General features: G+C 55.2%; 2 protein-coding genes across 7 annotated transcripts; one reads left to right on the top strand and one right to left on the bottom strand.

The window, feature by feature from the left end:
• Positions 1-48: 48 nt before the first annotated feature.
• On the bottom strand, positions 49-10,099 carry LRRC23 (leucine rich repeat containing 23). 6 transcript variants are annotated; one of them, XM_038767916.1, is made up of 9 exons: positions 9,528-9,696; positions 8,673-8,812; positions 8,413-8,518; positions 8,184-8,296; positions 4,587-4,840; positions 2,303-2,433; positions 1,564-1,700; positions 776-995; positions 49-405 (listed from the first exon to the last, which is right to left on the bottom strand). In XM_038767916.1, exons 3-9 carry the CDS (start codon positions 8,509-8,511, stop codon positions 373-375), a joined length of 987 nt encoding a protein of 328 aa, XP_038623844.1. In that variant the 5' UTR covers positions 8,512-8,518; positions 8,673-8,812; positions 9,528-9,696; the 3' UTR covers positions 49-372. The 6 variants fall into 6 exon arrangements, with proteins under 6 accessions (XP_038623844.1, XP_038623846.1, XP_038623847.1 ...); XM_038767918.1 differs by having other exon boundaries at positions 8,673-8,767; XM_038767919.1 differs by lacking the exons at positions 8,673-8,812; positions 9,528-9,696 and adding an exon at positions 10,076-10,099.
• A 3,834-nt stretch (positions 10,100-13,933) lies between these two features.
• SPSB2 (splA/ryanodine receptor domain and SOCS box containing 2) lies at positions 13,934-15,542 on the top strand. The gene is made up of 2 exons (XM_038767745.1): positions 13,934-14,567; positions 15,214-15,542. The coding sequence occupies exons 1-2, from the start codon at positions 13,934-13,936 to the stop codon at positions 15,339-15,341; spliced, it is 762 nt and encodes a 253-aa protein (XP_038623673.1). The 3' UTR covers positions 15,342-15,542.
• The last annotated feature ends 1 nt before the right edge of the window (position 15,543 follows it).

Raw genomic sequence — 15,543 nt, 5'->3', positions numbered from 1 at the left:
TTCTTTATTAGAATATTAAAATCCCTTCTCCCCCTCTATCCCCTCCCAACCTCTTTTTCTCCTCATCTTTGCCCTCTCCTCCCTGCCCCCCACCATCCCACCAAATTTCTGCAGGCCGAACTGCTCCCCGCCTAGAATTCCCGATTCCCCCATCCCCATCCTGGAGCTGGAGGGAGAAGGGGGTTGGGGAGGGGGGGTCCCCTGGAGAAGCAGCATCCCTCCCGGTTCCATCTCCTCTCTTCCCGCCGCCGTCCTCGCTGTCCCAGGGTCAGGTGGCTCCATGTCCCATGTCCCGATTCCGTGTCCCCGCTCCGGGGAGGAAGCCAGGCTCCTCCTGCCCGGAGCCCCTCAGTGATGCGGGGCTCGGCAGGCCTATATCGACGCCTCCTGGACGCTCTCTATCTCCTGAAGGACCGTGGGGAAAGTCACGACCCTCCCTGCCTCCTCTCTTCCCTCCCTCTCTCCCCATCCTTGCCCTTCCCATCTCTCCCTCCTCCCTCTTTTTAAGTGCATACTACAGGCCAGGTACTGTACTAAGTGATGAACCTCCTTCTCTCTCTCCCTTCCTCCTCTCTCCCTTCCTCCTTCCCTACTTTCTGCCTCCCCCCTCTCTTTTCTTTCCCTTCCTCCTCCCTCCTCTCCCTCCATCGTCTCTCACTTCTCTCCCTTCCTCCCTCCCTCCTCCCTCTCTCTCTCTCCTCTCCCTTCTCTCCCTCCTGCCTGGCTCTATTTTTCATCTCAGACCTCGCTCTCCCCCATCCCCCGCCACCCCCACCTGCTCCTCCCGCAGCCGCTGGCGGGTCTCGTCGGCCTCCGTCCTCTCCTCCTCGTCGTAGAAGTCCTTGTCGAGCCGCTCGAGTTGCGGCATGTGTACCAAGGCCTCTATCCGGTAGCCCCCATCGTCGACGCACGGGTTCTCCAGCAGGATCAGCGCCCGCAACTTGGGCAGTACCCGCAGCTTCTCCAGCTCCGCCAGATCCGCGATCATATTCCCCCTGGAGGGGCGTCGGGCTCAGGGTGGCACCCCCACCCCGACCCGGGCCCCAGATGCAGGGGCGAGGGCCAAGTGGACGGGGAGAAACTGAGGCCTGCATCCAATCTGGGCCCAGCGTATCTCCCCGGGCACGGGGAGGGTCTGACCCAGGTGGGTGGGCACGGACGGGCAGGTTGCCCGAAGGGGAGCGGCTAGCGTGGATGGCGCCTGTTCCCCAACGGCTCAGTATGGTGAGAAGATGGGGGCCTGAAGGAGGAGACAAGGCCGTCTGGAAAAACTGGGGAGAGGTGTGAGGAGGGAATGGGGCAGCGGGCGGAGATTACAAACTCCCCAACTAGACTGTCAGCTCCTCAAGGGCAGGGATTGTGTCTACCAACTCTATTGGACTTAGAGTCCACCTCTATTGGACTCTATTGGACTTCCCGGGAGCTTAGGAAGGCGCTTGGCACGTGATAAGCGCTCAAGAAATACCACTGCTCCACTGAGCAAGGTTGGCGGCAGAAGAAAGCAGGCCCTGGTGAAGGGGGCATCGTGAGGGGCTGGACAGGGGCCGGGGCAGGCTGCCATACCGCAGGTTGAGGTACTGCAGCGCCTTCATAGCCGGGGAGAAGCCATCCAGGACGTCCAGCTGGTTATCGCGCAGGTGCAGCGTACAGAGCTGCTCCAGAGACTCCAGCCCCTCCAGCTGTCTCAGGTTGTTCTGGGCCTGGGGAGGGGAGGAGACCGGGTCAGTCAGCCTTGGGGGAGGTCAAGAGCATCGTCACTGCTTATTGTTGTATCGGACTTTCCCGAGAGCTTGTGGAAAGAGCCCGGGCTTTGGAATCAGAGGTCACGGGTTCAAATCCCAGCTCTGCCACTTTGTCAGCTGTGTGACTTTCGGCAAGTCACTTCACTTCTCTGGACCTCAGTTCCCTCATCCGTAAAACGGGACTGTGAGCCCCCCGTGGGACAACCTGATCACCTTGCAGCTTCCCCAGAGCTTAGAACAGTGCTTGGCACATAGGAAGCACTTAATAAATGCCATCATCATCATTATTATTATTATGACAGTGCTCGGCACACGGTAAGTGCTTAATAGAATCGAACGAACGGATGAATCACAAAGGAGACCTGGAGCAACCAGGGTGGGCCAGCCTGGGGCACTGGACTAAGCGCTTGGGAGAGGACGATATAACAATTTGACGGCGTTGGTAGATACAATCCCTGCCCTCAGCGAGCTTGCGGTCCGGAGCACTGTTGGTTTGGGGGGAAGCAGGCCCAGCCCACCCCGGGGGTGGTGGCAGGGTGAGACGGGGTGGGAGGACTTACCAGGTAGAGATACTTCAGTTTGGGAAGGCAGAGCCCGGCTGTGCTCTCCAGCTGGTTTCCTCGCAGTTCAATCGTGTGCAGGTTCCCCAGCTTCAGAGGGTCCAGCCCCGTCACTCTCTGGATAAAATTTCCTGGGGTGTGGACGGTGGGGGGACGCTGAGCTGTGAGCTCCTGGGCCTCTGTCTTGGCCCTCGACTTCTACTGGAGGTCATCGACCACCCAAATGGGTGCCCAGAACAGCGCCCTGCCCGCAAGGGCATCCAGTACACACGAGGTGGCTGGTACAGTTCTCTGTCCACCGCCTCCCTAGTTCAGTGCTCTGCATTCGCGAGGTGCCCAATGGTTGTGGCGTTTATTAAGTGCGTACCATGTGCGGAGCGCTGTGATAATCATGATGGCATTTATTAAGCTCTTACTATGTGCAAAGCACTGTTGGAAGCGCTGGGGAGGTTACAAGGCGATCAGGTTGTCCCACGGGGGGCTCTCACAGTCTTTATCCCCATTTTACAGATGAGGTGACTGAGGCAGAGAGAAGCTAAGTGACTTGCCCAAAGTCACACAGCAGACAACTGGCCGAGCCGGGATTTGAACCCATGACCTCTGACTCCAAAGCCCGGGCTCTTTCCATTGAGTCACGCTGAGCGCTGGGAAAGAATACATGGGTGGGAATTAGACCCAGACTCTGTCCCTCAAGATGACTGATGATCTCCAAAATAGAGAGCTGTGTACGCACTAGGCGCCACCATCAACCAATTAATCAATAGTATTTACTGGATGGCTCCTGTGCTGAGGGCCGGATGAGAATCCAATAGGGTTAGAAGACATGATCCCTGCCCACAAGGAGCTCTCCAGAAACTTCCCCTATCCCCATTTTACAGATGAGGTGACTGAGGTAGAGAGAAGCTAAGTGACTTGCCCAAAGTCACACAGCAGACAATTGGCCGAGCCGGGATTTGAACCCATGACCTCTGACTCCAAAGCCCGGGCTCTTTCCATTGAGTCACGCTGAGCGCTGGGAAGAAATACATAGGTGGGAATTAGACCCAGACTCTGTCCCTCGAGATGACTGATGATCTCCAAAATAGAGAGCTCCGTACGCACTAGGCGCCACCATCAATCAATTAATCAATAGTATTTACTGGACGGCTCCTGTGCTGAGGGCCGGATGAGAATCCAATAGGGTTAGAAGACATGATCCCCGCCCACAAGGAGCTCTCCAGAAACTTCCCCTTTGCCAACCCCCCAAGTGCCGGGATCACCCCAAATCTTGGGAACCTCCAGGGGACAAAGGGTCTCCTCCCTTCATCAATCGTATTTATTGAGTGCTTACTGTGTGCAGAGCACTGTACTAAGCGCTTGGGAAGTACAAGTTGGCAACATATAGAGACAGTCCCTACCCAACAGTGGGCTCACAGTCTTCGCAGATTTTTACTGCCCAGCCAACACCCCCCTCCTGCCCCTGACCCAAGGGCATTGTGGCCTAGTGTGTCCGGGCCAAAGAGTCAGGGGACTTGGGTTCTAATCCCGCCTCTGCCACTCGTCTGCTATGTGACCTCGAGCCAGTCACGTCCCTTCTCTGGACCTCAGTTCCCTCATCTTGTAAAACGGGGATCCGATACCTGATCTCCCGCTGTGTGGACCGTGAGTCTCAAGTGGTACCGGATGGGCGATCGACCAGTTAATGGTATTTATTGAGCTCTCACTGTGTGCCGAGCACTGTACTAAGCGCTTGGGAGAGGTGAATTCAACAGAGTTGAATTCCTTCCTCTCCCTTCCTTCCTACCTCTTCCCCTCGTCCCCCTCTCCCTCCCCCCATCTTACCTCCTCCCTTCCCCACAGCACCTGTATATACGTATATATGTTTGTACATATTTATTACTCTATTTTACTTGTACATATCTATTCCATTCCTTTTATTTTGTTAGTATGTTTGGTTTTGTTCTCTGTCTCCCCCTTTTAGACTGTGAGCCCACTGTTGGGTAGGGACTGTCTCGATATGTTGCCAATTTGTACTACCCAAGCGCCTAGTACAGTGCTCTGCACATAGTAAGTGCTCAATAATGATGATGAGTTAGCGGGCATGTTCCCTGCCTAAGACTGTAAGCTTCTTGTGGGCCGGGCCTGTGTCTGTTTATTGGCCTACTGTCCTCTCCCAAGCGCTTAGTACAGTGCTTTGGACGCTTGATAAAGATGATTGAATGAGCTTACAGTCTAGGGATCTGGTTTTTACCCCAGCGTGTGGCACGGGGCTTGGCCCAAGGGGCCCGGTCGTTACGACCGCTACCTTTGAGGTCCAGGCTGGCGAGGCGGGGGTGGAGGATGCCCTCCGTGCTGCCGATGCGGTTGTGGGCGAAGTTGGCGATCTGCAGGTAGGGCAGCTCCTCCAGGCGGGCGGTCCTCAGGCGGTTCTTGTCCGCCCTGAGCCACAGCAGGTGCGTGAGGTTGTTGAGCGGCGACAGGTCTGACAGGAGATTCTCCGACAAGTCCACGTAGCGCAGGTGGATGTAGGAGCTCAGCAGGGTAATGTCCGTCAGCTCCCTGGGGGAGAGGGGAACGGGGTGGGGGAGAACAGGGCAGTCGGGGTCAGCTAGCTTCTCCCGAGGGCGATAACACAGAGGACTTGGGATCATTCATTCATTCATTCATTCAATCATATTTATTAATAATAATAATAATAATAGCATTTGTTAAGCGCCTACTATGTGCAGAGCACCGTTCTAAGCGCTGGGGGAGATACAAGGTGATCAAGTTGTCCCACGTGGGGCTCACAGTCTTCATCTCCACTTGACAGATGGGGGAACTGACGCCCCGAGAAGTTGAAGTGACTAGCCCGAGGTCACACAGCAGACACGTGGCGGAGCCGGGATTCGAACCCATAACCTCTGACGCCAAGGCCCGGGCTCTTTCCACCGAGCTGTGAGCGCTTACTGGGTGCGGAGCACTGGACGAAGTGCTTGGGGAGTCCAAGTTGGCAACGTCTAGAGACGGTCCCTACCCGACAGCGGGCTCACAGTCTAGAAGGGGGAGACGGACAACAGAACAAATTAACAAAATCAAATCAATAGAATAAATATGGACAAGTCAAATAAATAGAGTAATAAATATGTACAAACATATATACATCTATACAGGTGCTGTGGGGAGGGGAAGGAGGTAAGGCGGGGGGATGGGGATGGAGAGCGGGTCCTAATCCCTGCTCTGCCACTTGTCTGCTGTGTGACCTTGGGGGAGTCATTTTCATTCACCGCCAGTCGTATTTATTCATTCATTCATTTGTCATTCAGTCGTCTTTATTGAGCGCTTACTGTGTGCAGAGCACTGGACTAAGCGCTTGGGAAGTACAAGTTGGCAACATATAGAGACGGTCCCTACCCAACAGCGGGCTCACAGTCTAGAAGGGGGAGACAGACAACAAAACAAATTAACAAAATCAAATCAATAGAGTAAATATGTACAAGTCAAATAGAGTAATAAATATGTACAAACATATATACATCTATACAGGTGCTGCGGGGAGGGGAAGGAGGTAAGTGGGGGGATGGAGAGCGGGTCCTAATCCCCGCTCTGCCACTTGTCTGCTGTGTGACCTTGGGGGAGTCATTTTCATTCACTGCCAGTTGTATTTATTCATTCATCCTCAATCGTATCAATCATATTTATTGAGCGCTTACTGTGTGCAGAGCACTGTACTAAGCGCTTGGGAAGTACAAGATGGCAACATATAGAGACGGTCCCTACCCAACAGCGGGCTCACAGTCTGGAAGGGGGAGACAGACAACAAAACAAAACAGGTGGGCAGGTGTCAAGTCGTCAGAACAAACAGAATTAAAGCTAAATGCACATCATTAACAAAATAAATAGGATAGTAAATATGTACAAGGAAAATAAATAGAGTGATAAATCTGTACAAACATCTATACAGGTGCTGTGGGGAGGGGAAGGAGGCAGGGCGGGGGGGATGGGGAGGAGGAGAGGAGAAAGGGGGCTCAGTCTGGGAAGGCCTCTTGGAGGAGGTGAGCTCTCAGCAGGGCTTTGAAGAGAGGAAGAGAGCTAGCTGGTGCTTACTGAGTGCACAGCACTGTACTAGGCGCTTGGGAAAGTACAACCCAACAATAAAGAGGGAAGATCCTTGCCCACAAGGAGCTCACAGTCATTCATTCATCCATTCATTCAATCGTATTTATTGAGCACTTACTGTGTGCTGAACAGCGTACTAATCAATCAATCGTATTTATTGAGCGCTTACTGTGTGCAGAACACTGTACTAAGCGCTTGGGAAGTCCAAGTTGGCAACATATAGAGACGGTCCCTACCCAACAGCGGGCTCACAGTCTAGATGGGGGAGACGGACGACAAAACAAAACACGTTAACAAAATAAAATCAATAGAATAAATATGTCCAAGTCAAATAAATAGAGTAATAAATCTGTACAAACATATATCCATATATACAGGTGCTGTGGGGAGGGGAAGGAGGGATGGGGAGGGAGAGGAGGGGGAGAGGAAGGAGGGGGCTCAGTCTGGGAAGACCTCCTGGAGGAGGTGAGCTCTTAGTAGGGCTTTGAAGAGAAAGCCCAAAGTCTAGAGGGGACTTCACTTCTCTGGGCCTCAGCTAACTGTAAAATGGAGATTAAGACCGTGAAGCCCATGTGGGACAGGGATGATGACGTTAGTGTTTATTATGTTTATGTTTATTTATTATTTATTATTATTATTTATTATTTATTTATTATTTATTATTATAGAGAAGCAGCATGGCTCAGCGGAAGGAGCCTGGGCTTTGGAGTCAAAGGTCGTGGGTTCAAATCCCAGCTCCGCCAATTGTCAGCTGTGTGACTTTGGGCAAGTCACTTCACTTCTCTGGGCCTCAGTTCCCTCATCTGTAAAATGGGGATGAAGACTGTGAGCCCCCCTGTGGGACAACCTGATCACCTTGTACCCTTCCCAGCGCTTAGAACAGTGCTTTGCACATAGTAAGCGTTTAATAAATGCTATCACTATTATTATTATTATTATGTGTCAAGCACCGGTCTAAGTGCCGGGGCGGATACAACCTAATCGGATTGGACACGGACACGGATGGAGCAAAGAATCTTAATCTCCATTTTACAGATGAGGGAACTGAGGCACAGAGAAGTTAAGTGACTGCCCAAAGTCACACAGTAGTGGAGGAGCAGGATTAGAACCCAGGTCCTTCTGCCTCCCAGGCTCATACTCTATCCACTAATAATAATAATAATGATGGCATTTATTAAGCGCTTACTATGTGCAAAGCACTGTTCTAAGCGCCGGGGAGGTTGCAAGGTGACCAGGTTGTCCCACGGGGGCGCTCACAGTCTTAATCCCCATTTGACAGATGAGGTAAGTGAGGCCCAGAGAAGTGAAGTGACTTGCCCAAAGTCACCCAGCTGACAATTGGCGGAGCCGGGATTTGAACCCATGACCTCCGACTCCAAAGCCCGGGCTCTTTCCACTAGGCCACGCTGCTTCTCGGGACTGTGTCCAATCTAGTATTTATCACGATCAATGCTATTTACTGAGCGCTTACTGTGAGCAGAGCAGTTTTTCTAAGTGCTTGGGAGAATACAATGCGACAGAGTTGGTAGACATTCCCTGCCCACAGTGAGCTTACAGTAGTCTACAGCCTACCCCAGCACTTAGTACAGTGCCTGGCACATAGTAGGCGCTTAACAAATGCCATTAAAAAAAATAACAACAAAACCCCACACCCTTAGGCGGTAGGGAGAGGCAAGGATTGTGCTCTCCACGGCACAGTTGAGGACCGTTATGCCCAGAGTGGTTAGGGACCTGACCTGAGGTGGCACAGCAGGCCAGGGGCAGAGATGGGGCTAGAACTCGCCCCCTCCAGCCCCTCACTCACTTCTCCTTGGCCTCCAGCTTGACGTAGGCATGTGCCAGCCCGTTGCCTGTCTTGCAGAGCAGAGATAACCCCTCCTTCAGGATTTCTTCAGTGATGGGTTTGGGGGGCAGGAGCTGCCAAGGGGGCATCCAGTCAGTCTGGCCCAGCCCACGCTCCTCCATCCTCACCCTTCCCGCCTTCACTAGGCCAACGACCCCTGCCCTTCGGGGTCCCCGTGGCCCCCAACCACCTCCTCGAAGTCCTCTCCCAGCTCTTTATCATCCTCCTTCCTGCTTTGCTCCTCCGACTCCAGCTCCTGTTCGAAGTCTTCAGCCTCCTCATCCGACATCTTCCTCCTGGATCGGGCCCAAAGGGGTGCTCAGACTCGGTGTGGGAGGGGATGACCCCCATCTTGGGGGCTTGGCCAGCATCCCCCCTTCTCCCCGGCACCACCCGACATCTGGGAGGATCAATCAATCAATCAATCAATCGTATTTATTGAGCGCTTACTGTGTGCAGAGCACTGTACTAAGAGCTTGGGAAGTACAAGTTGGCAACACAGGAGGATGAAGGTGCTGGTCCTTGGGCGGGCTCTGCTAGAAACGCTGGGGGAAGCGGAGATGAAGCGAGGAGATGGCAGGATTCTGGGTCTTGATTAATAATAATAGTAAGAAAAACTGGTGTATTTGTTAAGCTCTTATTATGCGCCAGGTACTATACTAAGTAAGTACTGGGGTGGATACAGGCCAATCAGGCTGGACAGAGTCCCTGTCCCATGTGGGGCTCGCAGTCTCAATCCCCATTTTACAGATGTGAGAACTGAGGCCCGGAGAAGTGAAATGACTTGCCCAAGATCACACAGCGGACAAGTGGTGGAGCCGGGATTAGACCCAGCCCACTCACTGGATGAACGAGAATGAACGAGCAGCAGCGTGGCTCAGTGGAAAGGGCCCGGGGATTGGAGTCGGAGGTCATGGGTTCCAATCCCGGCTCCGCCCATTGTCAGCTGTGTGACTTTGGGCAAGTCACTCAGCTTCTCTGGGCCTCAGTTCCCTCATCTGTAAAATGGGGGTGAAGACTGTGAGCCCCCACGTGGGGCAACCTGATCACCTTGTAACCTCCCCAGGGCTTAGAACAGTGCTTTGCACACAGTAGGCGCTTAATAAATGTCATTATATATAAAAAAGAGAGCCTCCCCCCACCCTAAATGCTGCTGGGGTGAAATCTGGGGGCAGAGGCCCAACATTTCTTCACTCCCCACCTCCTCACCCCGACACCCCAGCCCCCGGCCTGCCCTTTGCCGCTCTAACGGCTGTCCCCAGTCCTCCCACCGCCCCTTTAACTCTCCATCCGGCTCCCCCCTACCCTCCGTTGTGGGGGTCCGCCGCCTCTGCTGACAGGGGCTCGGTCCCCCCAAAATGGTGAGGAGGAAATGGCCTCTGACTCTTGCTTAGCTGGGTTGGGGGACAGAAGCGTTTGGGGAGCAGGGGGCTTGTAGGGTAGGAGCAGAGGGGCTGGTCTGGGGGCGTGGGGAGGGGAGGATGAAGGGTTTTTATGTGTACCGTTGTCATAGCAACAGAGGAGGGCGGCTCAAGGCGAGCAACGGTTGCTGTTAAGGGCAACGGAGGGTGATTGACAGAAGCGTGGCAAGGCCCCCACTGGAGGGGGCGGGCAGATCAGCGGTTGCCTAGCAACCAGACCATCCAGCCAATCCCTGAGAGCTGGGGCAGGAGTGGGAAGGGAGTACGGGGTTTGATTGGCTGAGGGCTCCTCAACGGTAGCCAATGGGTTCCAAGGGGGCGGGGCTTAGAGACTTCGCCATTACGTCACTCCGTGTGCTTACAGGGGCCACGCCCCCCCAAGTCATTCATTCATTCATTCATTTCATTCAATCGTATTTATTGAGCGCTTACTGTGTGCAGAGCACTGGACTAAGCGCTTGGAAAGTACAAGTCGGCGACATATAGAGAAGCAGCGTGGCTCAATGGCTTGGGAGTCAGAGGTCATGGGTTCAAATCCCAGCTCCGCCAACTGTCAGCTGTGTGACTTTGGGCAAGTCACTTAACTTCTCTGGGCCTCAGTTCCCTCATCTGTAAAATGGGGATTAAAACTGTGAGCCCCCCCGGGGACAACTGATCACCTTGTAACCTCCCCAGCTCTTAGAACAGTGCATTGCACATAGTAAGCGCTTTTAAAAAAAACTATGCCAACTGTCAGCTGTGCGAAGCAGCATGGCTCAATGGAAAGAGCCCGGGCTTTAGAGTCCGAGGTCATGGGTTCAAATCCCGACTACGCCAACTGTCAGCTGTGGGACTTTGGGCAAGTCACTTCACTTCTCTGGGCCTCAGTTCCCTCATCTGTAAAACGGGGATGAAGACTGTGAGCCCCCCGTGGGACAACCTCGGCACCTTGTAACCTCCCCAGCGCTTAGAACCGTGCTTGGGATACAGTAAGCGCTTAATAAATGCTATCATTATTATTATTAGAAGGGGGAGACAGACGACGAAACAAAACGTGTTGACAGGTGTCAAGTCGTCAGAACAAATAGAATTAAAACTAAATGCACATCATTAACTAAATAGAATAGTATAAATAGAATAAATAGTATAAATAAATAGTATAATAAATAGTATATATTTATATCTGTATAAATAGTATATGTAATAATAAATAGAATAGTATGAAATCCGGGGGACTATGGGGGTTTGTTTCCTGGGAAAGGCTGAGAAGCAGCAGAGTGGACTAGTGGTTAGAGCCCAAGCCTGGGAGTCAGAAGGACCTGGATTCCAATCCCGACTCTGCCACGTGTCTGCTGTGTGACCTCGGGCAAGTCACTTCTCTGTGCCTCAGTTTCCTCATCTATAAATTGTGGATGGAGACCTGGAGCCCCACAATAATAATAATAATAGTAAGCTCGTTGTGGGTAGGGAATGTCACTGTTTATTGTTGCAGTGTACTCTCCCAAGCACTTCGTACATTGCTCTGCACACAAGAAGCGCTTAATAAATACCATTGAAAGAGTGAACGACCGTGAAGCGGATCATTTCCAAAACTGAATTTCTCGTCTTTCCTTCTCAACCTATGTCTGTGGCTAGTCAGCCAATCCTATTTATTGAGTTAAAACGACCACCCCGCCGTCCCATAAGCCTGTAACCTTGGTGTCATCTTTGCCTTCTCTTTGCTTCCTCAATCCCACATGGAGCGGCCTAAATCTTACCGGTTTTTCCTCCACAACATTTCCCAGACCCGCCCTTCCTCTCCACCTTTTCCAGCCAGCACCCTAGTTCAAGTCTGACTATTATATCGTCCTCCTTCCTGGCTTCTCTGCCTTCCACCTGGCCATTCAATCGCATTTATTGAGTGTTTACTGTGCGCAGAGCATTGTACTAAGCGCTTGGGAGAGTACAATGTAACACAGTTTTTCCCTATTCAGTTTCTCCAAACTCCCCTATCCGGGCCATCTTTTTCAGATGTTATTTGGAATACGTCCTACCACACTTCGAAACCTACAGAAGTTTCCCATCTCAATCAATGGTGTTTATTGAGCATTTACTGGGTGCAGAGCACTATAGAAAAGCAGCGTGGCTTAGTGGAAACGGCCCGGGCTTCGGAGCCAGAGGACGTGGGTTCCAATCCCGGCTCCGCCACTTGTCTGCCGTGTGACCTTGGACAAGTCACTTCACTCCTCCGTGCCTCAGTTCTCTCATCTGCAAAATGGGGGTTCAATACCTGTTCTCCCTCCTACTTGGCCTGTGAGTCCATCAATAGGACTGTGAGTCCTATGTGGGACCTGATGATCTTATAGCTACCCTAGCACTGAGTACAGTGCTTGGCACATAGTAAGTGCTCAACAGATACCACAATTATTATTATTACTACCTGACGATGACCCTTCTTTCCTTCTCCAGCCCAGCCCGCACCCTCCGCTCCTCTGCCGCTCACCTCCTCAGTGGGCCTCGTTCTCGCCCGTCCCTCCGTCGGCCCCCGGCCCCCGTCCTCCCCCTGGCCCGGAATGCCCTCCCTCTGCCCATCCGCCAAGCTAGCTCTCTTCCTCCCTTCAAAGCCCTACTGAGAGCTCACCTCCTCCAGGATGCCTTCCCACACTGAACCCCTTCCTTCCTCTCTCCCTCCTCCCCATCCCCTTGCCTTACCTCCTTCACCTCCCCACAGTGCCTGTATATATATATACATATATGTTTGTACATATTCATTCATTCATTCATATTTATTGAGCGCTTACTATGTGCAAAGCACTGTTCTAAGCGCTGGGGGGGATACAAGGGGATCAGGTTGTCCCACGTGGGGCTCACAGTCTTAATCCCCATTTTACAGATGAGGTAACTGAGGCCCAGAGAAGTGAAGTGACTTGCCCAAAGTCACACGGCTGACAATTGGCAGAGCTGGGATTAGACTCCAAAGCCCGGTCTCTTCCCACTGAGCCACGCCGCTTCTCTAACATATGTATTACTCCATTTATTTTACTTGTACATATTTACTCTATTTATTTTATTTTGTTAATATGTTTTGTTTTGTAGTCTGTCTCCCCCTTCTAGCCTGTGAGCCCGCTGTTGGGTAGGGACCGTCTCTAGATGTTGTCAACTTGGACTTCCCAAGCGCTTAGTCCAGTGCTCTGCACACGGTAAGCGTTCAATAAATACGATTGAATGAATGAATGAATGAATGAATGAATGAATGAATGAATGAATGAATGAACGAACGATGATGATTCTCCGTCCGTGTCGGGGCCCCGTTTCTGGGCGGCAAGGGGCGCCGCGGGGACGGGCCGTGCAGTTCCCGGCCGAGGCCTCAGGAGGGCGCGCTCCCCGCCCCCGCCCACGTGACCCGGGCGCGCTCCCGGCCCCGCCCCGCCCACGTGACCTGAGCGCGCTGCGCGTGTCCCCCCCCCCCCCCCCCCCCCCCGCGACCTCGGGAGGAGACAGACAGACAGACAGACAGACCTCGGACTGCGGGGCTCGGGGCCAGGGGGCGAAGGGTTAACCGTGAGCGGGCCTCCCCCTCCCCAGACCCCCCCACCCCAGTCCCCCCAGTCTGTCTCCCCCAGACCCCCCCTCCCCACCCCCACCCAGTCCCCCCTTTCCCCAATCGCCCCCAGATCCCCCCCAGTCCCTCTCCCCACCACAGACCCCCAACCAAGTGCCCCCAGTCGCCTCCAGTCCCCCAACCCAGTCTCCCCCAGATCCCCCCCAGACCCCCAACCCAGTCCCCCCTTTCCCCAGTCGCCCCCAGATCCCCCCAGTCCCTCCAGAGCCCCAACCTAGTCCCCCTGTCCCCAACCCAGTCCCTCAACCCAGTCCCCCCTTTTCCCAGTCCCCCCCAGACCCCCAACCCAGTCCCCCCTCCCCACCCCAGACCCCCAACCCAGTCCCCCCCAGTCTCCCCCAGATCCCCCCAGTCCCTTCTCCCCACCCCAGACCCCCTTCCCCCAGTCCCCCAAGTCTCCCCCAGATCCCCCTCAGTCCCCCGTTCCCCCAGTCCCCCCCAGATCCCCCAATCCCCTCTCCCCCTGAGACCCCCAACCGAGTCCCCCCTTTCCCCAGTCTCCCCCAGACCCCCAACCCAGTCCCTTTCTCCCCAACCCAGTCCCCCCAAGTCCCCCTCTCCCCACCCCAGACCCCCAACCCAGTCTCCCCTTCCCCCTAGTCCCCCCCACCCTAGACCCCCAACCCAGTCCCCTCTTCGCCCCAGACCCCCCAGTCCCCCCGATCCTGGACCCCCCCAGGTCCCCGCTCCCCCGCCCCCAGCAGGCACCGATGGGGCAGAGGGCCCCGGTAGGCCCCGGCCCCCCAGAGCCGTGGTGCCCCGAGGGTCTGGGGGAGCTGCTGGCGGGGGCCCCGGCGGACCTGGGGGCGCAGCGGTGGCACGGCTGGAACCCCGCCGACTGCTCCCACAACATCCAAGTGCAGGAGGGCGGCCTGGTCTTCGAGCGCAGGCCCGTGGCCCGCACCACCGACGGGGTCCGGGGCAAGCGCGGCTACTGGCGCGGCCTGCACGCCTGGGAGATCTGCTGGCCCCCGGCCCAGCGGGGCACGCACGCCATGGTCGGGGTGGCCACGGCCCGGGCCCCGCTGCGGGTGGACCGCTACGCCCCGCTGCTGGGCAGCGACCAGGAGTCCTGGGGCTGGGACATCACCCGGGGTCACCTCTACCACCGGGCCGAGGCCGCCCGCTATCCCGCGGCCCCGGGGGTCGCCGCCGTGCCCGCGGAGGTGCCCGAGCGGCTGCTTGTGGTCCTGGACATGGAGGAGGGCACCCTGGGCTATGCCGTCGGGGGCACCTACCTGGGCCCGGCCTTCCGCGGCCTCGGGGGTCGCACCCTGTACCCGGCGGTCAGCGCCGTGTGGGGACAGTGCCGCGTCCGAATCCGCTACCTGGGAGAGAGGAGAGGTGAGGCCCGGTAGCGGAGGGCATGACCTTGGGAAGGTCGGGGGTCACCCTCAGCCTCACGGGAAGCGATAACAATACTATTTATCGAGCGCTTACTCGGTGCCAGGCACTAGACTAAGTGCCCGGGTGGATACACAGAGAAGCAGCGTGGCTCGGTGGAAAGTCTCAGAGGTCACGGGTTCAAATCCCAGCTCCGCCACTTGTCAGCTGGGCGACTTTGGGCAAGTCACTTCACTTCTCTGGGCCTCGCTGACCTCATCTGGAAAACGGGGAGGAAGACTGTGAGCCCCACGGGGGACAACCTGGTCACCTTGATTAGAGAAGCAGCGTGGCTCAGCGGAAGGAGCCCGGGCTTGGGAGTCAGGGGTCGTGGGTTCAAATCCCAGCCTTGTCAGCTGGGTGACTTCGGGCGAGTCACTTCTCTGGCCCTCAGTTCCCTCATCTGTAAAATGGGGATGAAGACTGTGAGCCCCCCGCAGTGGGACAGCCTGATCACCTTGTAACCTCCCCAGCGCTTTGCACATAGTAAGCGCTTCATAAATGCCATTATTATATTACAACCACGCGGTGAGGGGGCATAGAAAGGGTCCAGGGGCACCCCCACTCCCCAGCTGATTTGACCCCCTCTCCCTTTTCCTCTCCCCAGTGAAGCCCCACTCCCTCCTCCACCTGAGCCGGCTGAGTGTGCGGAACATCCTGGGAGAGGAGCGGCTGGGCCAGGTGGCCACCCTGCCCCTGCCCCCGGCCCTGAAGAGATACCTGCTGTACCAGTGACCCCTGCCATACCACCAGACGCGGCCAACACGGACTCCAGGCCCAACCCCGGCGGGCGAGGGGGTGGGTACGCCTTCCCCTGCCCCGCTCCCCACCTTGGGGGGCCGCCCCCAGAACCATTTTTTCCATCATCTTCAACAATGAAATCGCCTCAGTACGGGCACCAGACTGGTGTTGCAAGGGGGGCCCAGGGTGGGTACAG

Source organism: Tachyglossus aculeatus, chromosome 27, assembly GCF_015852505.1.
Source record: "Tachyglossus aculeatus isolate mTacAcu1 chromosome 27, mTacAcu1.pri, whole genome shotgun sequence".
In the NCBI taxonomy this organism is placed as follows: domain Eukaryota; kingdom Metazoa; phylum Chordata; class Mammalia; order Monotremata; family Tachyglossidae; genus Tachyglossus; species Tachyglossus aculeatus.
Note: the sequence above shows the minus strand (reverse complement) of the source record. Positions and strands in the feature narration are given on the sequence as shown.